General features: G+C 37.6%; 1 protein-coding gene across 6 annotated transcripts in view; it reads right to left on the reverse strand.

The window, feature by feature from the left end:
* KIAA2026 (KIAA2026 ortholog) overlaps positions 1-27,931 on the reverse strand; it is a 51,968-nt gene that overhangs the window by 6,185 nt on the left and 17,852 nt on the right. For 4 of the 6 annotated variants that reach the window (XM_044446198.1, XM_044446194.1, XM_044446195.1 and 1 more), the window contains exons 2-7: positions 21,038-21,238; positions 11,169-12,568; positions 5,798-5,874; positions 3,848-3,937; positions 598-713; positions 276-454 (exon numbers count right to left, since the gene is read on the reverse strand). In XM_044446198.1, the coding sequence (XP_044302133.1) occupies positions 276-454; positions 598-713; positions 3,848-3,937; positions 5,798-5,874; positions 11,169-12,568; positions 21,038-21,238 (2,063 nt within the window). Of the gene's footprint in view, positions 1-275; positions 455-597; positions 714-3,847; positions 3,938-5,797; positions 5,875-11,168; positions 12,569-17,867; positions 17,957-21,037; positions 21,239-27,931 lie in introns of those variants that run through there. The other 2 variants (XM_044446197.1, XM_044446196.1) reach the window with 2 other exon arrangements.

Raw genomic sequence — 27,931 nt, forward strand, 5'->3', positions numbered from 1 at the left:
GCAGGTGTTGGCTAAGCTTATTTTTTTTCTAAAGGGCCTGGAATTTCCCTTGCCCAGAGAGAAAGGAATAGCACCTTTAAGAGGACTGAGCAGGCTGTGTTCACCTTAAAATCCTGCTCAGTTCTTCACAATATCCCTGAACCAGAGTAACTATATACTTTTTTTTGCTTTTATAAAAAGGGAAATAAGTTTAATGTTGGTAAAAAGTCTAGTTTCCCAAATATGAACTGCTTTAATATATCTAGGCATTCACAATAACTAGTGAAAACACCTACCTGCATCTGTATAATCACTTCTCAGAGACTTGGTATGCTCTGAAGACTCACTGGTTAATGCAATGGAAATGTCTTTGCAAGCATTCACTTCACTATCCTCATTAGTCCACTGTTCTCTAGTAAATTTATCATGATCTGGCTGCCTTTTGAAGTCATCATAGTCCTTTTTTAATCGAGACCTTCAAAGAACATCAGAGGTAAGCATTAATATCCACAATTCTGAATAATTCTTACTAGGAAAATAAGAGATCTGGCTACACATTTACACATTTCCTGTGTAAAGTTGGAGACAAGGTTTTTGTCAAAAGATCCAGCTAATTACCTGTTTCTTTGAAAAGCCTTCATTAGTTTTGGTTCCCATGGTAACAATTCATTTAGCAGTCGTATCAGAGTACAATGTAATTCCTTTACAGCTTGTTTTCGCTGATACCACCTGCCCTGTAAATATGAAAATACTGTATTTATTATAGTACATTTATCCATTATAAAGTTGGGGATTTACAGCAGGACAAAAGGAACATGAAGATGAGGGTCATCCATGTTCATAGGATATGGGTAGCCATACTGGCACTGCCAATGAAGTGTCAGTTCTAAATATCTTTAAAAAAATAATGAGAACTCCTGGAGACTTAGAATTGGTGTTTGAAAATAGTGTTTTGTGAAAATAGAGATAAGAGATCTAAATTCAAAGCAATGAAGAAAAACATGGTCTGAAGCTTAGATAAAGATTTGGAATGACAAACAGTCATATATAGCTATTGTAGGTGAATATTTAACTAGATGGAGCCTGCTTGAAGTTTATAGCATCTTGCAAACAAAAAACAGGCAGCAGCTGTTTGTAGAGATTCCAAAGTGCTTAGAAAAGAAGGATATTATGCTTGTGGACTGAAATAGAATACTTACACTGAACTCAATGGGCCCTACTTCTGAATAAACCTGCATAAAACTAGTGTGCTAATCTGTATTTTAACAGAATTCAAAAATATGAAAAATATAGAAATCAATACCTGTGATTTGCCAATCTTACGTCATATGTTATTTCTACCACTAGTTCTTGAATGGAATGAGATCCATTTTCCATTTCAGCTTCTAGTTCTTTCCCATGAAAGTGCATAACATATATTCAAGACCATTATATACAGCACAGAATTAAGATAGCAAACTAATTTGGGCAGCAATTGCACTGCAAATATATTCTTTTATTCCATACAACAAATCTATTCAATTTAAACTCTAAAGCAGCAGTTTAGTTACAGCTTCAGATTCTTTCTGAAGCTGTAACTATTTTAAAAAGTTCAGGAGGCTGCAGCAGGACAGATAAAAGGTAGATCACCAGATGTTTTGGACTTCAATTCCCATTAGTTCCTGCCAGCATAACCAATGGTCAGAAATGCTGGGAACTTGAGTCCCAAACGCCTGGAGGTCTACTTTCTGTCCACCCCTTGGCTACATGAATAGCATGCTTTGCAGCAATAAAAGGTATTTACTGTGGTGAATAATTTTTCTTCCTCTGATCACTCTAACAATATTTCCAAATTCTTCTAGTTCAAGAGGATGCTATCCTGAGCAGTTATTCTAATATTAGTTGTGTAGGATCCTGTCTCCTATCTATCTATTGATTGATTAATTGCATTTATATACCATCCCAATAGCCCAGAGGGCTCTCTGGGTGGTTTATTTACTAGTTTATTCCCCCCTATGACAGGGATAGGGAATGTGTGGCCCTCCAGATATTGTTAGGTTGCAACCTCCATCAAGTCTCACCACTGCCTATGCTGATAGAACTGATAGGTTATGTATCCCAATAATATCTGGAGAGCCACACATTCCCCAGCTTTGTCCTAAGACATCAGCAGATCCATGATAAATGATGCAGTTAACTTTTATTTCATTATAATGCCAGATGAAATAATGATTACCAGAACTAACCTTTAGGGAATCTCTGATCCCCTTAGGTTCAGAGGGAGAAGCAAAACTGTAATGTCTGTAGAGTACCAGCAGTGTGCTAGGCAGCCTGCAAAAGTTATATGGTCCCTGTCCAGAAAACTTAAAATTTAAATTTCACGAAATAGATAAAACCAGAAAGAAAGGAGAACTCAAAAGACAGAAAGGAAGGTGAGGGAACAAACTGTGCTTGTTTACAGTGCAAGTCACAAGTTTTATTTAACAAAAAAGCCCTAGATAGTAATGTATGAGAAATATGGTTTGGAAGTGGGAATCTGTTGGATTTTCTCAGTTTAGCAACCCGGATGTGACTTATGGGCTTTGCAAACATGCTGCAAATGCTGCACAAGCTGGTTTCATTGCATGCATATCCCAAACCCATTCCCCATGCACTTGTCAAACTCCTGTGATGTCTGGGGCATTACCTAGTGACCAAAAAGAAGACACCTACAGTATAAGTAAGAACTCTGTACAGTATTACATCAGTGCATACATGTACAAGCCTATGCAGATGCCAAGTGGGAGACAGGAGAGACCGACTTTGACCAAATGTCAGGTGCACAGGGGGACTGCACAAGCGCTGTGTTGGTGGGCAGTGCACACACACTGCAAGTGGCAGCAGGGAGTGCCCACGTGCATCTAGCACTGGCTGTGGTTGGTGCACATCGTGCTTGGTGGGTGGAGATTGTATATTTAGCAGGAGAATCATTCAACACAAAGAAGGGGTCTGCTAGTGTTCCTGTTCATGGACTTGACCCATTTTCTAGGTCAAATGCAGGAAAGAAGCCCGGTGAGTCCAAGAGACCTAGATTCTGGGCCAATCTTTGCATCACTAGTCATCAGAAGTAATGCTCAAACACTAATATGAAATTGCTTTTCTTCCTAAGTTAATGACTAAAAACCAGTAAAGAAAAATCATGACATTTTTAACATGCGCCATTATTAATTTAATTACTAAGAAGGTACAAGTAAAATGCCTACAATAGAGGTTTCTTACAAAACATTCTAATATGAGGGGCAACCCCACCCCCAGATGTTATCTTCTGCAGGGTGGACCCCTTGTAGTACAGGCTGCCCCTGCTAGGTGAGTGTTCTAGGAACCCATCTGCATCAGTGTATCCAGCTGGGTTGCTGTGAGAGGCTGTGCTTGGTTTCAGTGAGGGTTTTTTATTTTATTTTATTTTATTTTATTTTTGTGTGGGGGGGCACTCTTTCAATGCATTTGCCTATTTTGTGATGGCTGATTTACACAAACATGTGGTAGGGAAATTTTGTTCAGCTGAATGTTCAGCAGTTTTTGACCAACAATGGCATGACCTTTGTGTCCCACCTTCCCTATTTTTGTTTCCCCAGATGAAAGAAGTCCTCAAAGGGAAAAGCTTTGCCAATGTGGAAAAGGTGAAACAAAAAACGGCAGAAGCACTAAAAGGCATCAAAAACAACAAGTTCAAAATCTGTTTTTGAGAAGTGGAAAAAATATCTTGATAAGTATATTGCATCAAATGGAGAGTACTTTGAAGGTTTGAACATGTAAAAATAAACACATGATTTTTAATAAATAAATTCTGGATTTTCTTGCCCCCCATATGTTATTTTAAACAAAGGCAAAATAAAATTTAAACACATACCGATTTCTTTTTAATATTTTCCACATCTTTGAGTTCACTCTCAATTTTTCTAATTAATTCCCTGAGTTCATCAAGATTAGTGCAAATAAGCTGAAATAAGAAAACAAAAGATAACATTAAAATCAAGCAAAGATTAAAAAAAGGTAACTGTAGCACAATCTTATGCATGTTTTCTCAGCATTAAATACCTTATGAGGTTTGGTTCTGTATTAATTTTGTAGGATTACAGCCTCGCATACCTTTTCACATGTCTTTAATACTTGCAATATATTTACTACAATATTTGTACATTTGGAAAACATTATGCTCCCATCTACAACCCACCCACATCACTAATTCCAGCATATCTCCAAGCATTCTAAACTCAGTACAAGTCAACTGAATACGTTATGTGCTATTGCACTGAGCCAGTAAATAGATTAAAGTGATTGAGAAAAGAAAATCTTCAATTTGCTTTCTTCATTTCAATGGTGAACTTGAAAGTGTTACTTCTTGTACTTTCTTCACTTGAAAATTTGGCTGGAAATTTGAACTGCATTCAATTACTCTTAAACTGTTTCTGATTGTTGCAGAGAAACAGCTTGACCACAAACAAACAAAATTAGCACTTGAAAAGCGAATACATGAAAGACCATCAAAATGTAATGCCTTTTGCAGATCTCATAATGTTTCAGCTCCTAAGGCCTTGTCATTATCATCAGTTCCAATCAAGTCAGTTGGTCAAAGATCATGAATCTTTTATATGCCAATCTTAAACTGTTTTAACCCAGAAATCTAACTAATTTCAAGGAGACTCACTTCCAGCAAAATAATTTTAGGACTGTAGCCTTAGTTTTCCAGACTGCTGATTTTATGCACATTCTAATTTATAAGGAATACTACACAAATTATGAATAGCTTCATTTCCATCCAATTAAATTAAGGGATAAGGCACAACATTTTAAGTAACTAAGATTCCAAGTAATTCTAATTTGAAAGGTGGATGGATGGAAAGATTTTAGGTATGTGATTAATTCAAATGACTTTTTTCCAGCCAAATAGACGGATGCTCACTGAATGGTTCTCTGTAATTTCAGCATGTGACTTACATGATTTGTAAATCACATACAATGATTGCCTGAGTTTCTATTCACAAGTACCTCTGGGAGAGAGCAGGGACCTGTAAAGATTGCACAAAAATGTTTCACTAGTGGCTTCCATTCTATTCTAAATAACATAATTTGATGCATGTGCATAGTATATGAGTTATCAATAATGAAATCAGAAAGATAAAGGCACTGTGTCTATAAGAAGGGCAGAATTTAGGAACAGTATCTTTTTTTCAAAGATTATAAATTTTATTAGCAGAGGCAAGTGGATCCTGCCTCAACATACTGCTATGTGGTATACTCCTGCTCAAGCTCCCAGCCATGCATTTTACGTTAAGATCTTGTTCCATCCCCTGCCATGAGTCAGTCAGCATTCCATTCTTGCTAAGCATGCTCAGTATCCACTGGGCTCTTCTGGGGGCTACTTCCTCTTTTAGGATTGTTTCCCCTAAAAAAATTGTGTACTTCTCTTCCTTCAAGCCTGCTAATATCTCCCTCTTCTGTTGCTACTTTATAATAATGCTTCACACTCTGGGAATGAGTTTGCTATTATTTTACTTGTATGAAGTATTTTAAACTCACTTAATGAGCAATGGCAGCAATTTATAATATAACTCCACATGCATAAAACTGTATGTGCATCTTCAAATTGTAGCTGTTTTTATTCTAGCATGAATCCTGTAATATAGTAAGTACTACCAGAATCAACAGATGACTATGAAGTCAGCTTAAATCTGATCATTCATCCCATGAGAAAACCAGAAAATGCTCTTTATTTTCAGACTACTACTGCATGAGGTAAAAGCTACTAAAATCATTCAAGCAAATTAATTTAAACTGATTAAAACCAACAGAAAATTACCTGAAATTCTGGAACAGGAGGCTTCGTGACAGATTTCCTTTTCTTTGTAATTGCTTTTTTAGATATGGATTTCTTTCCTTGAAGGAAAAAAGAGGGTTATCAAATTATATATGGATTGAAAATTAAACTGTGACAATAATTCATAGCAAGCAACACTGTTTCAGAGTTATAAGTATCTCTCCAGGTGGCTACTTGAATCCATGGAGTATTTGCAGCATTTAAAAAAAAACCACACACACCCTAGACATATCAGTTAATTTAACATTTAAATACATCCTTTCACTCAATTCCATGTTGTGAACCAACATATTATAAAAAGTACTCCATGTATAAACACTTAATATTTGTAAAGTTCCAAAGGTCACACAGGCCAAACTACTGGTGCTGTTAACGCTAAATATGCTTTTAAAAACATTTTAAAGTTTCTAAACATACTACATGCACACGCACGCACACTCACCCCATGCATAGTTGCATTTCACGGTCTCTTTTTGGTCTACCTGTGTTAGACTGAACAGTCTACTTCTCAGAAGTCAACACATAAAAGCTTTACACAAGACAAACATCCCCAGACCTTTGCATTGCACAACTGACAGGAGCTGAAAATCCCCTAACAGCGGTAACTTACTTTGAGTCATCAAAAAGAGCAAATAAGATGTATTCAACAAAAGCAACCAGCCACATAGTGATATACTGGCAACAGGCATCACAAACCGCCCCCACCCTCCTAAGTCCATTTGTATTCAGAAAGAGATCCATTGTAAATGTGCATACAACGGAGTAGCTGCTGGGTGTTTGTGCTTCAGTTCTCTCTGTGAAATGGCATGTACTCTTCCCACAATAAATTTAATAATCCTGTATTAAAGATAATTTTACTCCCTTTATTATTCTACCTCACAACAGCACAGAACAGAGTATTTCTCTCTTATCAACCCCACGGAGAATGAATACCAACCTTAACTACTTAGGGATCATAGAAAACAAACTATCATCAGAGAAGATGCAGCTATTTTTCCAGGGTGCACTACTGCTCAATTAAACAAACAGACAATATGAATGACTGATTAACAAAAGCATCAGGCATCAGACTGAAGATGCAGCATGGGAACAAGGAAGAGAGCAAAATGTGCATGTGTTATAGTAGCCAGTACAGCTGGGAGCCCACTGCAGGAAAGCCATCTGATTTTATGTTTGCATGGATTTCTATACGGAACTTTTGGAGGTTCTGCTGTCAGAACTGAGGAAGGAGCCATATCTGTTGATGCCCTATTAAGCAAGTCCCAAAACAGAAGGCCTTTCAAATTCTATTCCTCAGAACTATTTAGAAGTATTATTGAACATGATACCCACACAAAACACTCATGCACATGAACAGCAAACAGAATTATCTAAATGCTAATCCTTATGTGGCTAAAATGGCTTCATTTATACCCAAGAGTGAGGTATTAACAGGTCTGGGAGAATCACAGGAATTACAGAAGTACAGAGAGGGGGGGAGGGGAGAGGGAAAGGGGAAAAAAACCCTAAAGGGAAAGTGGATCCTGAAGAGCCCAACAAGGACTCAGTATGCTTTGCAGTGAGGAAATGTTTACTAAGTATTGGGAAGAGCGCAAAGCATAAAACTGTGTGAACTGAGAAGCTCTATTCCTGAATAGGATGACTATTCCATACTGCAACTTGTTGTTCTGAGAGCCCTTCTTTATTTTAGTGCCTTTGAATACTAACTTCAACTGCAGAGTTTGGTAGAAAGTCTCTATAATCCTTCATTTGGTGTCTGTCTAATGTCTGCAGAGTCCCGTAAACCTGTCTTTTCAAAGATGTGGAAGGTGAGATGTATAGAAACAAATATCTAAGAGATCAAAAGGGCATGTTTATACCTTTCTCTTAGTTGGTGCATGAAATTGAAACATGACATTAAATACAGAGTCAATACACATTAAAATATTCTAGTATATTAACTGCAATGACCAGTCAAAATATTTCTTTATATTACTACAGCAGGTGAGAATACTGTATTATCCTGTCCCATTTGAGAAATATTCTATGCTATGAGAGGAGAGAAGGTATGTTTGGATCTTCTGGAAGATCAGCAAGGTTTTTCAAATTTCAGTTGTTAAACAGAGAGTTTGGGTTAATCAGAAATCAGCTTTTGTAGGAAAAGAGCTGTGTGCTCCACTGATGTGTTAAAAATATTCCTGCACTCAGCAGCTGCTCAGGCGCTCCATTTACTTTATTACCAAAACAGAAGTAGTAGTAATTTTGAGATTTCTCCCAAGTAGTTTTTTCAGGTGAGGTACATATTATCTCTATTGCTGCCTTAAATTTATTCAGGCTGTCGAAAAATGATTTCTCTATAAATTATGCAAAACAGCCCTCCAGAAAAAAATCAAAACAAAGTACTATAGCAGTGATGGTGAACCTTTTAGAGACCGAGTGCCCAAACTGCAACTCAAAACCCACTTATTTATCGCAAAGTGCCAACACTGCAATAAAACCTGAATACTGAGATTTTAGTTTAGAAAAAAACAACTAAATGTGATGCTGCAGATTCAAATATGCCAGGGGGACAGCACAACATTAAAAGAATCTCAGTCTCTTAATTAGAACATATCTTTGCTAAATCTTATTAAATTTTCATTTTTCATAAGAAAATTCAAAGCTAAAATCTTGCGTTAATAAAAACAAATGTATTAAAACCAACAGCCAGTCCAAACAAATATATATATATATCCTTGGCAGCACACTGACCAGCCATGCAAAAGCTCGGACAAGTCATGGTTAATGAGTCACAGCTCGCGACATCATTGCCCGACGTGCTACTCATGGCCCCTGTGTGCGCTGTTATTCAATGCTCGGCTGCTGGGGTGATGCTGGAGCGACTTGGCTCGCATGCCGACAGTGGCACGCTTGTCATAGGTTCGCCACCACTGTACTATAGGAATCAGTCAAATTTCAGGAAAGCAAAAAGGGATACACTGTAGTTTTCATAGATTTAATTAGTGCAACTAAGATTTCTGAAGAAACTGATTATGAGGATACCTATTGTCTCATATCTCATCACTGTCCTTATTTTAACAAAGAAAATGAAGTAGTCATTGATCCGGAGGTAACTGACTTGCTAACCTATGTCCATTTGTTTGAAAAAAGTTGTATTTTGACAATATGCCTGGATGCTTAAGAATGGGATGTCACTCCTAAACTGACAACAGATATGAAAAATAAAGTACACTGAAAGTAATGAAACTGTTTTAAATAGTATGTTAACAATGTTCTGACTGTTCTAGTCTTGTATACTATACTAATCTTAAAGTAATCTTCTGCATAAATGAATTACAAGTGGACAAGATGAGAACAAATTAAACTTTGAGACAGAGTATGTGCCAAAAAAGTACAATAGAGATCTTCAGTCAAAAGTTAACAGCGTATATTAGGTAAGGAACAGTAGGGAGTAGAGATGAATCAGACAACTGAGTCAGAGACCCAATGAACTACTGACAGAAATCCAGGTAAAGTCTTTGGGGAAGTTAAAGGTTTCTTTAGACTTAAGTTTCAACAGCTCTAGTTTAAGATGGTAATACTAAGAGGTATTAAAGGAGAAACACTAATGATTTCTTGTAATTATTTATACTTTGAATTGTGTATCCTGTGCTGATTCAAATGGTCCCCAGTCTAAGTATGGAATTACTACATTTTGTTGAATAAGAATACTTAGATTGACACTTTGAAACATCTCTGCGTGGAAGCAAAGCTTCAGAACACAGCTGAATACCAGCATTTGTGTTTCCTGCTTGTTTTACCTGAGTGCAATCAGTATTTTAGACAACACTGTCTGCATCAAGTAGACAAGAGTCAGATAAAACTGAAAACTCAAGTAAACACACACTAATATAAAAAAACCCTTACGGTGGAAATTATGTGGATATAACACCCTGGACGGTGCTATAATGATTTGTTAGCATTTTGTGACAACAGTTTAACAATTTAGAAACACCTCCATCTTTCTTGTTGAAATCTGTTAGATTCAGCTATCCAAATTATAAGCCTCTGCCTTGATTGGGGAAAGCTCAGATTTTACAATTTAATTCTTTCACTTCTGTTGCTCTGCCTCTCTACCTCTCCATGGAAGAAATAACTACTGATATTCCACCATTGTGCAAGGAATATAAAATATTCCCTGTTGGGTCATACCAAAAGCCTATCTAGTCCAGCAGTGGCCAACCCCTTGGGAAACCCACAATTAGAACATAAATGCAGTAAGTCCTTTCCAGCACTTGATCCCCAGCAACTGGCATTCAAAGCATCAGAATCAGGAGCTTCCACAATATGAAAACCCACACCAGATTCTAGTTATGGAGCAATATTGTGAATAATTGATCATTGCCTAATTAGTGATTAAAGCTAATAACCCTTGCAAGGAGAGAATGGTAACTTGCACACCATTTGTGACTAGGTTCTTCTGACTCCCGAAACCCATTCTTCTCAATAAGAAGCTACTGTATGCTCTACCATAGCTTGCCTCAACCTGGTGCCTTGCTTTTTGGACTACAACTTTCAACATTTCTGGCCATCTTGGTTAGGGCTGATACAAATCTCAGTCCAACGTATTTAGAGGGCACCAGGTTGGCAAAGACTTCTAACCCTGTAACTTCCAAACAATGTTCAATGGTTGAACGCACACTAAAAGGATTTAGTTTGAATATGAATGTTTTAACCATCATGATGTTTATCTCTCACAGAAATTGCACCAATCTCCCTTTTTGTACTAACAAATCATTGAAGTGTATGCTAAACCACAATGCCATTGCTTAATGCTCACAGAATAGGAGATGCTAGAAGACTCTATTTTGAGCCCACCAAAATGCTTTCTTTTTTTAAAATTAAAACATTACCTAATGGTAAAATGTACCAAGCATTATAGGGGATGGTAACCAGACAAATGAAGAGCACTGGGGGAATGGATGGGATAAATGAATCCCTTCCTCCACAGCAGTTTGCAAGCTAAACTGCTCCTCCAATGTTGATATGTGCCCTGTAGGGAAAGCCATACAAATACTTATAAGTAACACTGTGACACTGTGCAACTTTAAGCTAAAAATTCTTCAATGACATCCAAAAGATGAAGCTATAGTACTTCTTATCAGGTTATCAGTTTTTATTTTTTACTCTAGTTTTTCACTGGCTATGCTACAATATACTATCAGGACTGGACAAACTCACATTCACTGGAATCATATTTCAGAGCCAATATCAAGTGAGGGGTTTTGTTTGTTTTTGTTTATTTTAAATGCAACAGCAACCAACTCTTGTAATTTTTCCAGCTGTGCACAGAAACCTGTATCATGCAAATCATCTTCATAGCATATCATCTTACCAGACTTGTGCTTCTTGTGCTTGGCTTTCTTTTTCATCATGAGTAACTTATTCTGAATTTCAGATTTACAAGATTTAAATGAGTGGAGGTGAATCTCACGTTTCCTCTGAAGGTTTTCATTCAAAATATCTTTCAGCTTCTTTTTCTTCTTCTTCTTCTTCTTTGCTCGCACTTTACTAAACTTCAGTGTTTTGTTTTCTACAGAATCCTCTGCAGTCACTTCTTTAGCAATTTTGTGGCAGTTACTCTCTGGATTGTCACTGTGATTCCCATTCACGTGCACCAGGCAAGTTTTAAGAGTGTTCTCCTTTAAAGGGGTGACCTCTGTTTTCACTACTGATGATTCACCACATCTTTCTCCATTTTCCACAATCCGGATTTCACCTGGGCTCAGAGGTACCCCAAAGCCAACAAACTCGCCTGGATCAATTACCTTATCCCTGTTTTCTTTACAGCAATCTGTTGTAAAGTCACAGTTCTTTTGAATTCTCTCTTCATAGTTGGATTTCATTTCTTTTTCTGGCATGACATTTGGGATGTCCAAATGGATTTTTGTTGAGCAAAGATTTTTTCCTGGTTCTGCTTTTGTCTGAGGCAAAAGTTCTTCTTTAGCACTACGTTTAACTTCACCATTGCTTTTGGTGACATATTCACATTTCACTTTCTCCAGTTTAATCCGTGGTATTCTTTTTACCTTAATGGGAGGAACTGGAAATTCAGGAGCATGAAAAGGCTTCTGTTTGTAAATCCGTACATCTGCTCCACAGAACTGTGGGAAGTGAACATAGGCATGTTCTAAGTAATCGTAACCTAGAATTACCTCCCTGCATTCATGGATAGGCTGACCAAGTACTGCATCTTGTACATCCTTTTGTGTTTCATATACATAGTCACAGAGACCTTTTAACAGCCACACTTTTTGACAAAACGGGAGCTCATGAAATGGTTTTTCCTCCAGAGGATTAACTTCTCCAAGGACTTTAAAAAACTGAGGACAAAGACCAAGTTTTTCTGCACAACTGTCAGGATTGTCAGTTTGCCCCACAGCTGTATACCACTGCTGTACTTTCTGCTTAAGTGCTGCTTCCCAAGTTCTATAAGGAAGAGTTGGCCTTCGATGTAAGGTAGACCTTCGATGAGGAGGACTTAATAAAGAAGTCATTATTTTAGATAAAAAAGCACTACACTGAGGCACCAAAAGGCAGCGTTCTAACTCATAAAAGACTATTTCAGGCAAGTTTAAAATGTGTTGTGCTAAACAAAGGAAGTGGCCAATCGCTGGGATTTCCCACATGTTTTCCATCCGAGAAGGCGCTGCTTGAGATAGAAGGGACTTCTCCCATTCTTCTATTTCCTTTTGACTAGCTTCTTCTGCCTCTTTTCTTTCTTGTTCGCGAAGCCTAATAAAGTAGAACAAAAACAATTTAGGGTTAATCTGTATGCAGAAAGTCCAGTAACCAAAGCACAAATAAAATATGTATCTAAAAGCAAAGTAATGCATATAACTCAGTCATAATGAAATCCATCATCCAATAATAAATGGTGGATTTTGGCTTTTACATTATTCAGTTGCCAAACTGCAGCTATCCATCAACTAGATCAGCAGACAACAACACAGTGCCCACAAATGCCTAAGCAGACAACAACACAGTGCCCACATCTTTGGCACTCACTGATTTCTAACTAAAAGGAAAGACAGTTCTTCACAGTGGCTGGGACTGCAGTCAAGCTAAATGAGAACTCTCAGCTGGCACCATCTTCATTTCAGTATGAAGATGAATTTCATTCGCTGTACAGCACATGAAACTATGCCATTCCAGAAAATACCCCAACTCAGGAGTAGCTTTTCATAAGGAAGAGGGGGCTGCAGAAGAGAAGGGCAGAATATTCTGCAGCATAAACATTTATGTCCCATTTTTTTAAAAAAATCCAAGCTATGATGTGCTGCACTGTAAATATTAGTATAGGTTAAGACTTTATCCATTTAGAAAAATCTCCAGATCAATAAGCTAATAAAAGCATATGAATAAGTATTTCCCACATAAATTAATGGGATTTTAAAATGCTTAATTCTAATTTAGTCTAAATTCCCAACATCTCAACAAATGTTTTCTCAAGTTAAAAATACTCAGCATTAAACCTTCTTCATCTTCTTAGTTAAAAACTTTTAAGATTTGTTTTAATTTCATGTATAACCATCTTTTTCACTATATATTTTCAATATATTTAGTACAATTTCCAATTATGTAGAGACTGTTATAAATGCACTCTGCCCACACCTCTAATTTATTTGCACTTCCCCACACACACATGAACACACATTGAAGCAGAAGAAAATAAATGTTTCCGCCATCAGATCCACCACTAAATAACAAATGTAACAAACTTTACAAACTTGATTTTACCAAAAAACAAAAAAACACAACCCTACAATTCAAGCATGTCACAAAAACTCAAGCTGCATTCGCAAGCAGTGAAACACACTCAAAGCAAACAACTCTCAGAATGCTACAAGACCTCATTCTTTATTTAATACCAGTTTCTGAAGCTACTCCTTCCTGTGAAACCAGGCATGCTTGTCATTGTTAACTGGAGAATACATTTATTTCTACCTAATGGCTAATCACAGTTTAATGAGTGGGAAAACAATCCAGTGGTAGCACTCCGCTAACTGTAGCACTCCAGAAACTGTTCTCTCACCCCATGGAGTCCCCTATGCAGTCTCAAAACCTGCTCCAGAGGTCTGGGAAACATTCCAGAGCAGATTTTCCAGTGAAATGGAGGGCTGCAGTGGTGGTGAGGATATAAAATGTTAATTTAAGATTGAGAGTTCCCTACATTTTTTTCTCAAATTGCTTTCAGAACAATGTCTTAACTTTCTGCTATTACAAGTACCAGGCACATTTTTTAAAACTTATGAATACAAAGGAAGGCAGAAGGCGGATCTTCAGATGATTGGGAATTCAACTTCCAGAAGTCCCTATTCACACTAGGGCAAATTATCAGGAATGCTGGGAGTCCAAAACATCTGGAGATCTATTATCATCACACCTGTATATGGATGGCCCAGTTCATATTTAGCTCCAAGCCATTATTTAGTATTATGAGAATGAACTCCCAGTGCCTCTTCATCACCTAGAATGAGCTAAAGCGGGAGACTGGAAGCATTTAAACTAACTGTATTTTGATGTTTACTCAGTCAGTGGGCTGGTTTACATGATTCACAGTGGTCATGTATTCTAGCATTATGTAAAGGTCATTTAAACCTAATATAACCCATATTCTCCAGGTTTCCACAACAGAGCAATCCACAATCTAGCACTGAATATTCAAGAAGACTACCTACAATGGGCTGTTTTGATCATGCAAATCAGGTCAGTATCTAATTGTGGTTGGTTTAACCGAAGTTTAGTGAAGCAGGCCAATATCAAGCCACTGAATCTGATCCTGAACAGTTTCAATGAATTACATATTAAACTAACTGCTATTGCCAATCCAGATGTAATGACAAAAATAGATGGGATTAGAATAAATGTATACAACTGCCTTTGCGTACCACAGAAATAATAGAAACATTGAATAGTAGAGTTGAAAGGGGCCATGAAGACCATTGGGTCCAACCCACTACTGTTGCAGGACACCAATTTATACAATCCCACTTGGATGGCTGACCAGTTTCTTCTGAATGTCTCTAGTGTGGGAGAGCCCACAACCTCTTTAGGAAACTGGTTCTACTGCCATATTGCTCTGACAGTGAGAAAACTTTTGCTGATATCTAGCCTCAATCTAGGTTGTTGCAACTTAGATCGATTATTCCATATCCTACTCTCTGGTATCAGCAAGAAAAGATCTTGACCTTCCTCTCTGTGACAGCCTTTGAGATACTTATAGAGGGATATCATGTCCCCCCTCAGTCTTCTCTTCTCAAGGCTGAACATGCCCATTTCTCTCAGTCTCTCCTCACAGGGTAGTGTTTCTATACCCTGGATCATTTCTGTTGCCCTCCTCTGGACCTTTCTATTTTTTTCTGAATTTTTCTTAAATCTTGGTGTCCAGAACTGGGTACAATTTCCAGTTGAGGTCTGACTAGTGAGGAGTATAAGGGAACTACTGCATCTCATGATTTGAAGTAATACTTCTATTAATGCATCCCAAAATAGCATTTGCATGCATCCCAAAACAGAAGAGAAAAGAAAGGATATGTGAAAACTTCAGGGAAAAACACGAAAAGTTGGGCAATAGGAGAGATAATGAATTCCCCCACACCAAAAAATTTCCCAAGTTTTTTGCAGGGATTTTTTAAAAATTGAGGAAAAATATAAATTTCTTGGTTTTCTCAAAACCTTCACACTTCGAAGAGGGTGAGTGGTCAGGTCTGACACTTCAGCAGATTCATTCACTTAACAATACATTGTGGCTCTTGATATATATGAACCAGATCACTTGCGCGCGCACACACACACACACACACACACACATAGTTACCATAGAGTATTCATTTAGTTATGTTTATTAAATATGAAAGCCACACTAAATCTGAACCTAATGGATTCAGAGCATAGGAAAGTTTTCCGTATTAGATGTTTTCTAGGAATCTCATTTCATGCCTCTAATCATTTCATTGACGACTGAAGAGCTACAAAACACAATGTGGGCCAAAGTATCTATACATTTCCTTTGGATCATAGCCATTGTTGAGCAAATTTAAGTAGAAAATTGAGTATTATGCTACTATGCACTTGAATAATTCAAATTATGCTGTTACATATGATCAAATAAAAGAACATTGGCTCACATATTCACATCCCATAGCATAATTTTTCTATTCAATTTTGCAGGTTTATCTGACAAAGTACAGTGGTACCTCAGCTCACGAACGCCTCAGTTCATGACCAAATCGGGTCGCGAACAGAAATTTCAGAGAAAAATTGCCTCAGATCATGAACTCCGCATCAGGTGACAATCGCGATCACGTCCCTGAACAAGTGAGAACCCAATTGCACTCCTGTAGGGAAGACAGGTGCGATAGCGGTCGTGCTTGGGGGGAGGAGATGGCTACAAGCTTTGTTGTTCTTTGTTACTTTGTTTTCTTCGTCACTGTTTCAAATTTTTGTGATAAAAAGGTAACAATGGATTAACCTTATTTACATGGCACCTTATGGGGAAATTTGACTTGGCTCACAACCAATTTGGGTCGCAACCAGAGTCGTGGAATGGATTAAGTTTGTGAGCCAAGGTACCACTGTATAATGAGATTTCCAAATAGGTAACCAAACTGTAATGCATTCTAAAACCCTGGGAGAATCTCTCTTTTGGTAACACACATCTCTTCTACTGTCTGATAATAAGTTCTCCTAAACTAAAAGATTCCTGTAAGATTCCAATTTAAACATGTAGTAGTTCTAAACACTTTAAAACCTTAAAAAAAGAAGACTGACATACTGCTGCTAAACAAATTCACTAGGAACAGTTCACCTATATGGAGTAAGAATTGCAGACAAGCATTTTCAGAACTAGAACAGAGTTGTCTCTTTCAGACAATTCCTTGTGTAATTTATAAGGAATATGTTTGCAGGCATAAAAATAAAAAAACCTATACATTAGTAACTTTGTAGATTTCTTATGATTATTGCATTACACTTATGCCCAGCCTTTCTTCTTGCAAGAAAACCAAAGCAACTTAAAAGGTTCCTCCTTTCAATTCTATCCTCATAAGAACTACTCTGTGAGGTGGATTTGGCTGTGAGTTCATGACTGGACTGAAGTCATCCAAATGAGATTCAAGGCTGAGTGGGAACTAGAACTCAGATTTCCCAAGCTCTAGTTCAATATTCTCACCACTATGCCATACTGGCTCTCCTTTGTCAGAATGACAGAATTATGTTCCTTAAAGTACACAAATGGCATCATAAAGGTTAGGATCCATCTGGCTCCATAAGCACAAACGAGCACTTTCACAAACTTGTCAGGACTGCCCTTTGTTACTGCCAGCTGACTGCTGACTGTCAAAGACTGCTTCCAAAAGTCCTTTTTTTTTTTTTTTTTTACGGGGGGGGTTGTTTTTGTTTCAGGAAGATGTAAGGATGAAGCCACAAGGTTGGAATGGGGAGGAGAAAACTTCAAGAAACTTCCTGAAAATTAGCTCCCAGCCTACTTTTCATCCTAATCTATCTTAACTTGAGCCATACAGTGGTCTGCATGATGATCTATAAAAAAAGCTAGCATGCCACTGCTGTGCACACAATCAATATGCATATACAAACTTGCATGCCTGCAAGCACAGAGCAATCATGTCAATGAACCCTTGCTTCAACGTAAGTGAGGAAAAGAAAGAATAATCCTAAGATTTTTTTAGACAGCAATTATGAAAGCACATTGACAATCCTTCAAATGATATTCAATGACAATACTTAGGTTAATCCAGCATCCCTACCCTGGTGCCCTTCAAATGTATTTGACTACAATTTCGACAATCTCAGGATAGTATGACCATGTTTGTAATAAACTAACATATTTGAATGACACCAGGGTGTGAAAAACTATTAGTCACCAAAGACCATATGGACTATTTCCAAGATAAAACATGATTGACATTGGGAGCCAAACACACATATCTCTAGAATGCCCTTTGCAGTAAATGTTCAAACCAACTATAACCCTTTCCAAGATATTACAAGAACATCATTGACAAACACATACCCATCAATCATCAAGGAGGAAAAGTTTAGGCCTCATGACATAGGACTGATACTTCTGAATTCTTTCCCATATAATATAGATAAGGTGACCTATTAATAACACAAAAATGAAAAGGCAAATAGAATAAAGCTGATAAATATTGAACATTAAAACGGCTTTTGCATTTGCTGAAGTTTGAATTTTAATTTCACTTGGTGATTTCAGGAATTACAAATTCTAGACCTGTATTAGAATTTAGTATTTTACATGGCTAACTGACCCATGACCACTTGTACAACCAAAGCTACTTTCTCCAGTACCCTCAGCAGTGCACTATCCAAAAATATGCAATTAAATGAAAATCTTTCAATTCATCATATAGACCTGGTTCACTCACATTAAACTATGATTCAGCAATATGTGGATGCATAGCTACAAGCTCCCACCTTCCCATCTCCTCTCTGTCTCCTGTGCAACGGAAACAAGACACAACTAAAATTCAGTTACTATGATTCCTGACTTATTCCATACAAACCAGGATCTCTGGTTAGGATTAGAATTAAATTCTAGACTGTAATACAAGCCAACTAAACAACCATTGATTTAAAGCTGGCATTTTAAAAATGGACTATATTATTTATAACCTTTTTCCTATGTAATAAGCCACAAATTGTAGAAGATGAAACTTGGTTAAGACTTCTTCCAGGCAGCAGGAGCAAGAATCAACTTGGTGATCTTCGCTGAGGCAAAACAAGAGGAAGGCATTTTTATGCAATAGCAGAAGTGTTTCTGAAAGGCTGCAATGAGAGCCATTGGAGAAAGGTAAGAAAAAAGACAAGATGAAGGTAAAGGTAATGGTAGAAGGGTTTTTAAAATTTTTTATTGAAGAAAAAGGGTAAAAGTTGTATGAAAAATGTGAAGGAAAGTAGGTTAAGTAGTTGGGTAGAGAATTAGGAATTGGAAGGTTTTAAAAATCTGAGGTAAAAATGTAGGTAAAAGAGAAAGAGCTAAGATCTCAAGACACTCAAAACAGCAGTCAGAAAAGAACTGGGGAAAATGACAGGAGTCCGTCCTATTTATACTAGAGGGAGATGGGGTGGGGCTCCCACCAAAACTTAGCTTAGCTAGGAAATCTTCCCAACAAAAGGTACTGCACAGGTGCAGAGCCCATGTGTGTGATGCACAGAGACCTCAAAGAACTGCATTAAAAAGCTCTGTTCCAATATGTGAAATGTTCTGCCCTTGTACAAACTGAATTCTCCCTACACAGCTAAACTTTCAGCCAAATACAGTAGAGAATAACCTGCCTCAAAGATGCTTCACTGTACAGAGTATGGCTACCATTATATTTATGATTCTGAAATAAACTACAAGCACAGGCAAATCCATGCAAGAAATAATTACTTGCATAACTTTTAAGCACACAAATGATGTATCATCCCAGAAGTCATAATCTAGACACCAATGTCGAGATCAGAGTTGGGCAATCTATGTGTCACATGAAGCCCCTGTTGCCAGATTTGGTGCAACAATTCAAAAAGGAAAGAAATGGCATCCATAACTATATAGACCACCAGGAAGGTCCAATTAGCTAGTTTGCAGACTAGCCTGTAACACTTCTTGTTGGCAAACTTACAATTTTTATTTTTTAAAATACATTGGGAGCACTATTCACAGGCAGGAGGTATCCAGGAATCAAAAATGAATCCTAGCTCTTCCACAGTTGCCCATCCCTGGTCTTGATCAACAACAGAAACCAATATAAAGGCTTTTTATTCACTCTCAATATTTGATCAGTTTGACCTCCATTACTCTTTCCAATTCCAACAACATTTAAATTATTTTATTATTATTTATTAGATGTATATCCTGCCTTTTTTCTTACAAAGAACTCAAAGCAGCTTACATCATTCTCCTCCTCCTGCTCTCCATCTTATCCGTACAATACCAACCCTGTGAGGTAGGTTGGGCTGAGAGTCTGTGACTGGCTCCATGGCTGAGTGGGGACCAGAACACTGATCGCCTGAGTCCCAGTTCTGTGCTCTTAACCACTATACCACATTGGATCTCTGTACACAGCCTTTGGAAGTGGGAAGAAAAAAGACAGGAAGAAAGTCTGGGCTGGCAGATTATTTAGCCAGCTATAGGACCTTGTCATTCTGTTAAGTTCCTCACAAGACGCAGGAATTGGTAAGTGGAACAGAAAACTGTTATGCGTAGAGTTCTAATACACTGGTTTTATAACCAAAATTTCTCTAGGTTTTCCCTCCACAGATACTAATCATAAGTGTCAATTTTTAGTGTTATTAAATATAAATGCAAAATAAAAGTTTCCCCAAAAAAGGAAAAAAACCAAAACATTTTCAACATAAATATTGTTGAAGTGGATTTATTCCACTTCTGACAAGTTAACATCTTTAATATTTTCCCATCAGGTCACCAGATCGAAACAACTATAAAGAACTGAATCATATGGGAACTTTTGCATGCTAGCGAAGTCAGATGATCAGATGCCAAAAATGTATATCAGCGTTAGTAGCAAACCCTTCATTAAGTTTAATTTTGTTTAATGGTAGCTTTCCAAAGCAGGTTAGTCAACCCATTCAGTAGCTTTCTCAGTACTTCAGGTTCTCCCATTTCTTCTTCCATTTTCCCCAAGTGGTGGAACTTCTTTTATATATCACCAATATCTTAAACATAATTGGCCAAAAAAATTTAACTGCAGGTTCATATCAAATAATAATGAGGAATAAAAACACTCTCCCAGTAATGTGGTGCTTTGCTATGCAACTGTAATTTTAACTAATTAAATGAAACTTTACAAACATTTACAGAAATGCATGAATGAAATGTGAAGTAAAATATGGATGAGCAGAGAGAGAACAGAAACACCAGATCCTTTTATTGTAGGTTATCAAAGCTAAAACTATTTCCCAAGGCATTACAATTAAAACATGTTTCAAACATTTAACCACTTTAAAAATACATTTTGAATAAAAAATAAATTTGACAACAGACGATACCATTGCATGTATATCAGAATACCTACAACTGTTGTTTAACTAGGTAGAGATCCCAAGCTTGAAAAGTCTATTTTGAGCCAGAGTGATGGGCAAGTGACATTCCAGAGGAGCAAAGTTCAGGGATGGGAAGGTGGAAATAGCTAAAAACAATCCACTTTTGCCTTTTACCTCTTTTCTTCTTTTGCTCTCAGTTGCTCTTCCTGTCTCAGAACCTGAACCATTATGGATTCAAACACGCCTGTGGTCAAGCCTGCTAAACTGCGTGGTGTAGAACGACGCCTTGTTGAAGTACAAGCTGTTCCCTTCTCATCTTCCAGCCCATAGAACCCTTTAGATGTTACTCCTATTGCTGTCTTCTCTCTCAAATGCCTTGAAAGAAAAATCAAATCAATGCACAAGAATATTTTTCCTGGCCAGCAGTAATCCAGTAGCTACACTTACAAAACTTAATAAAAGGGCTAAGTAAAATAAATAAGATTGCTATTCAAATGCTACTATTGCATTTGAAGAAGGTATTCTTCATAAGAGAACATGCTGTTCACCTTTAAAAAAACAGGATTGGGTTTATGCTTTCATTTGATATTTGAAAAACAATTCTTTTTAGAGAATGGACTGATTTTCTTCTGAAGAGACAATTTGGCTTTCTCAAGCAGGTTTCCATTTATGTCTTTTTAACAGTAATAACATAAACTTACTGTAAATGTATGCTTCAAGAAAAACTACCCCAAATAATCTTAAACATAAGAAATATTGCAAACCCAATGCAATACTGCTTAATCACATTTCCCATATTATAGTCTAATTATCAAATGCTAAACTAAAACAAAAAGTAAAACTGCAATCTTATGTTTACTTGAGTATAAATTCCACTGAATTCAATACTTCCAAAGGAACATGCATAGGATTGGGCCTGCCCTGGCTATATTGGGGAACCACCTAGAGCAGATTTGGCAGGGAACTGCAATGAGAAGAGGAAAAGGGAAATTCCCCCTGTGTTAACATGATATTGGAACCCTGTCATTCTTTCCCATCTGCATTTTATATATGACTACAACACTTTGTAGCTCCTGTAGCTTTAAACCTCCTCTCTAGGATTTAAGTTATTTTACAAAAGTAAGAGATTAACTGTTTTGGGATTACAGAGGTTATCAAGCAGTTAGTTAAATCATGTTTTGAAGATATTTATTTCTTCTTTAAAGTGTGCAATTAGACTACTGAATAATTGTGTTCTACAGATCCAGTTTTCTCCCCTTTCAAGTGTGACATAACTAAACCATCGTTTTCATATCACTGTAGTACCAGCTACACACTTTCTACCAAAACAAAGTACAAGTAAAAATCTCAACTAAGAATATTATCTTCCATATACCATCACTAGCTGTCATGCAACAATTTCAGGAAACTTTGGTGTACAAATTAATGACATCTTTGTAAAAGTGTCCCCACTAACATAGAAAAATCTTTTACTCTCCTTCTCCTTTTCTTATTAGTGGATCTAGAAAAGCTCATCCATCCTTTTTCTTGCTTTTGAGGTCCTTTTGTTTCATACCTTGCACTACTTGCTATTGTTATGCCCATTGGACATTCTTCTTTTAACAATATTTATTGCCCTATTTATATTCCAGTATGAATTTTATTAATGTCTGATTTGGACATTGTCTGAAATTATTAAGTATTTAGATCTGAGCTTGAAAGAAAAATACTAATACAGAATATAATAATTATATGAAAAAGAGGATATACAAACTGAGGATATTGTGGATTGCTTCATGTTTATATGTATCACAACCCCATAGCTCATGTAAGACAAGTAATTAGTTAGTGAACATGTTTATTTTTACTTCCCGCTTCTTTTTTGAAAAGGCTAGAATGAAAACATAAAATTTTAGGATACCCTCTAAAATTGTTTACTGGCAAGAATAAACTTAGACCCCAAGTCTGATCTTTACATGTACCATACAATTTATTATACATGGGTCAACATCCATTTAAAGGAAAGGATTTCATGTTCCTAGTCATCCTTCTTCACATCTCTAGACCTGTTCCAAAGGATCTCTCAACCTTACACCACAGATTTGAGGTGCACAGGGGAGGAGGGATTTGTTCTGCAAGCAATGCCTATTCTATGGCAAATGTACACTTATATTTTACAAAATCATTTTTTTGTTTAGTAACTTCCATCCTAAGCTTCAGCTTGTCAGATCAAGATTTACTGTAGTTCACAACCTTTCTTGCCACAGCATCATCAGATTGAATTACATTTACTGACTTACGGATGCTGTGGATTTCAGTACAAGATCCTCTGCTGGATAGATAGATAATATTCAATATATTGTATTATTTGTAAGTCACAGAGCAGCTCAGGATCAGCACTTATCTCAAAGTAACTTTATAATAATCATTTGTATTCCTACACTTTTTCAACATTTTGATAATCTTTCTGTGTAATTATAAGCTTTTCTGTGTTAATTCATTTTTGAGACTACTACATTGCTGTAGTCTTTGGGGGCTACAGCAGATTTCAAGTGACAAACAATCCCTTTTCCTGCTGTTTCAAAATGTACTACACTGTTCTTCCTCTTTTGTCTCCACTGAAATCTTTAAATAGTAAAATGAAAAGATCCCTTCAGTCTATATATTGCTTGTTTCAGAATGTGTGGAAGCAGAAACACCTTACTTATGAAGCCTAGTTACAGAAGAGAGGTCCAGTTTGCATATCACAATAAGTCACACTGAAAACACGCCATTGTGGGTTGGTTAATTGCTTTCTAAGCCACGCTACTGCCAACAAATGATAAGTACTTAGCAGTTTGCCATGGTTTGTTTCACCCTTCAACATCCTTCCCACTCTCAGCATATATCCCCAGGGTCTTGGCAGCACAATAAGTCTATACTCCTGGTGTGATGAGACTGTCACCACCACCACCAGCAGCTTTACAAAGCACTCGTACTAACAGGAATATGCCCTATCTTCAGAGCAGAAGCAAAGAAAATGCATACCCAGAAATAAGTCAGTCACACATAACTGCACTAACTCAGTTCACACGAAAAGTCAGTGGCTGTCAAGGAGTGCTGAGTTCCAGGAAAGAAGATTCGGAAAAGGGGTGGGGGCAAAGGGCACTACAAGCAGAGGTCAGACATTTTACCACTCTTGCAAGGTGGTATTGCAGTTCTTCACAATAATCCTAAGAAAACTACACTGGGTTCAGGCATCATAACAAGCCATCTTGAGTTGCTGTGTTGTGTGAATCAGGTCCAATACCTAAAGTGCTGAATTGCCCTCATTGGCACAGCTTCTCTTGTTGTCCAAATCCAGGAAGAAGGGCTTGATGGTCAGCAAACCACCCAGAACCCATGGGATGCTGTTGGGTTGTGGGGAGAACCTCACCAGATTCAGATGACATAAGAACCTATGATAGTGGGCACTTGCAGAGGAAATTTGCGCCCCACGTGCATGACAACCCATCATGGCTTATTTGACACAGGGGGTCCTGGTGTTCAAGCAAACCAGGCTAGTATGCCCCACCTCATTCAATGAGACTTGCTTAAAAATATATATGCAGATGATTGCAGCCTTTAAAATTTAACTTCAATTATTAACAAAGAAGAATGTGGAAAATATTTTTTGTATCAAATTTGATATATTCCAAGCAGTGATTTCAGAGTTTCAATTCTATACATAAATAATTTTTCTCCTGTCGGGGCCACATCTCATTAATTCCCCAGGATGTGTTTAACAGTGAGGGGATTACTGTCAGGTGGGAGAGTTCCCCTTTAACAAGTACAGGTCAGCAAAGACTTAACATTCAATTCTTAACTGAAATAAACTGAAAACCCAGAGCAACTTTCTGCCTACAGTTCTTGAGGGATGTATTTGATCATGATCACTGGTTTCATCTCATAAACTCATATTTCTAGCTTTCTTGTCCTCTATCACCAAACTGAGACCTAAAGATGGAGGCAAAAGTATTAAATAGGATCCCAGTGTACAAAGTTGAATTGTCAGCTTTAAATGAAGTGAAAGGCTTTAAATGCCAATAAATATGGGGAAAATAAAAACAAAATAAAGACTAAACAATAATAGCATAAATAAGGAAATCTGTACAAGCAAATGTAAGGTTAGCAATACTTCAGAATCAGCACACTTAACAATTTTTGTGGAATTGTTATAGTGTATATAGTGTATATAGTGTACACTATATATTGTACACTGTATATAGTGTACACCAGGAATATAGTGTAATCCAAGGCTAAGGAATAGCAAAAGATTCTTGAATTACCTCAGACTGGCAATACATTTCTGTTGCATTATCTCCTAGCCAATCATAGCTTTTTCAGTATACTACATTCTATTTCCCTCCCACTCCCATCAGTTATTTAGTTCTCCTCAGTACTATTAATTAGCATTCTATGCTCAAAGACTGTGGTTAGACCTCAAGTGATGGGCTTTGGGACACCCTCAAACCCTTAGGGTTTTCCTCCTCACTAAATATGGTGTCGCTTTATTGGGTTTGTTTGGCTGGTTGGTTGTGTTTTTTTGCTTTGTTTTTGTATTTCTGCAAGTGTACAGAATTATAATCAGTGAAAGAATTACCAAAAGGCAAAAAGATATGATGTTGGAAGATGAGTCCCTCAGGTCGGAAGGTGTCCAATATGCTACTGGGGAAGAGCAGAGGGCTAGTACTAGTAGCGCCAGAAAGAATGAAGCAACTGGGTCAAAGCTGAAAGGACACTCAGTTGCCTATGTATCTGGTGGTGAAAGGAAAGTCCGATACTGCAAAAATCTATACTCCATAGGAACCTGGAATGTAAGATCCATGAATCAAGGCAAGCTGGATGTGGTCAAACAAGAGATGACAAGACTGAACATCGACATCTTAGGAATCAGTGAACTAAAATGGACAGGAATGGGGGAATTTAATTCAGATGACCATCAGGTATACTACTGCGGGCAAGAATCCCTCAGAAGAAATGGAGTAACCTTCATAGTCAATAAAAGAGTAGGAAAAGCAGTACTGGGATACAATCTCCAAAATGACAGAATGATCTCAGTTCGAATCCAAGGCAAGCCATTCAACATCACAGTAGTCCAAGTCTATGCCCCAACCACTGTTGCTGAAGAGGCTGAAGTTGACCAGTTCTATGAAGGCCTACAACACCTTCTAGAATTAACACCCAAAAATGATGTCCTTATCATTATGGGGGTTTGGAACGCTAAAGTAGGAAGCCAAAAGATGACTGGAATAACAGGCAAGTTTGGCCTTGGAGTACAAAATGAAGCAGGGTACAGGCTGGTAGAATTTTGTCAAGAGAATACGATGGTCATAACAAACACTCTTTTCCAACAACCCAAGAGACAACTCTACACATGGACATCACCAGATGGTCAACACAGAAATCAGATTGACTATGTGCTCTGCAGCCAAAGATGGAGAAGCTCTATACAGTCAGTAAAAACTAGACCAGGAGATGACTGTGGCTCTGATGATGAGCTTCTCGTTGCAAAATTTAGGCTTAAATTGAAGAAAGTAGGGAAAAGCACTAGGCCATTCAGGTATGACCTAACTCATATCCCTGATGAATATACAGTAGGGGTGACAAATAGATTTAAGGAATTAGATCTGATAGACAGAGTGCCTGAAGAACTATGGACGAAGGTTCGCAACATTGTACAAGAGGCAGCAACTAAAACCATCCCAAAGAAAAAGAAATGCAAGAAAGCAAAATGGCTGTCTGAGGAAGCTTTACAAATAGCTGAGGAAAGAAGGGAAGTGAACGGCAAGGGAAAAAGAGAAAGATATACCCAAGTGAATGCAGAATTCCAGAGAATAGCTAGAAGAGATGCCTTCTTAAATGAACAGTGCAAAGAAATAGAAGAAAACAATAGAATAGGGAGGACCAGAGATCTCTTCAAGAAAATTGGAGATATGAGGGGAACATTTCATGCAAAGATGGGCATGATAAAGGACCAAAATGACAGGGACCTAACAGAGGCAGAAGAGATTAAGAAGAGGTGGCAAGATTACACAGAAGAACTATAGAAGAAAGAGCTTAACGTCCCTGATAACCACGATGGGGTGGTCACTGACCTCGAGCCAGACATCCTGGAATTTGAAGTCAAATGGGCCTTAGGAAGTCTGAGCAACAACAAAGCTAGTGGAGATAACAGTATTCCAGCTGAGCTATTCAATATCTTAAAAGACGATGCAGTAAAAGTGCTACACTCAATATGCCAGCAAATTTGGAAAACTCAACAGTGGCCACAAGAGTGGAAAAGGTCAGTTTACATTGCCAAAGAAGGGCAATGCCAAAGAATGTCCAAACTACCACACCATTGCACTCATTTCACATGCTACCAAAGTTATGCTCAAAATCCTACAAGCTAGGCTCCAGCAGTATGTGGACCGAGAACTACCAGAAGTACAGGCAGGATTTCAAAGAGGCAGAGGAACTAGAGATCAAATTGCTAACATACACTGGATCTTGGAGAAAGCTAGGGAGTTCCAGAAAAACATCTACTTCTGCTTCATTGACTATGCTAAAGCCTTTGATTGTGTGGATCACAACCAACTGTGGCGAGTTCTTAAAGAGAGGGGAGTACCAGACCATCTTATTTGTCTCTTGAGAAACCTATATGCGGGTCAAGAAGCAACAGTGAGAACTGGACACAGAACCACTGATTGGTTCAAAATTGAGAAAGGAGTTCAGCAAGGCTGTATACTGTCACCCTGCCTATTTAACTTATATGCAGAGCACATCATGAGAAAGGCGGGGCTAGATGAATCACGAGTTGGAATTAAGATTGCTGGGAGAAATATCAACCACCTCAGATATGCAGATGATACCACTCTCATGGCAGAAAGTGAAGAGGAACTAACGAGCCTCTTGATGCAGATGAAGGAGGACAGTGCAAAAGTTGGCTTGAAACTCAACATTAAGAAAACTAAGATCATGGCATCCGGTCCTCTCACTTCCTGGCAAATAGATGGGGAAGAAATGGAGGTAGTGACAAATTTTATTTTCCTGGGCTCCAAGATCACCACAGACAGGGACTGCAGCCAA

Source organism: Varanus komodoensis, unplaced genomic scaffold (assembly GCF_004798865.1).
Source record: "Varanus komodoensis strain SLA01 unplaced genomic scaffold, ASM479886v1 scaffold5, whole genome shotgun sequence".
Taxonomy (NCBI): domain Eukaryota; kingdom Metazoa; phylum Chordata; class Lepidosauria; order Squamata; family Varanidae; genus Varanus; species Varanus komodoensis.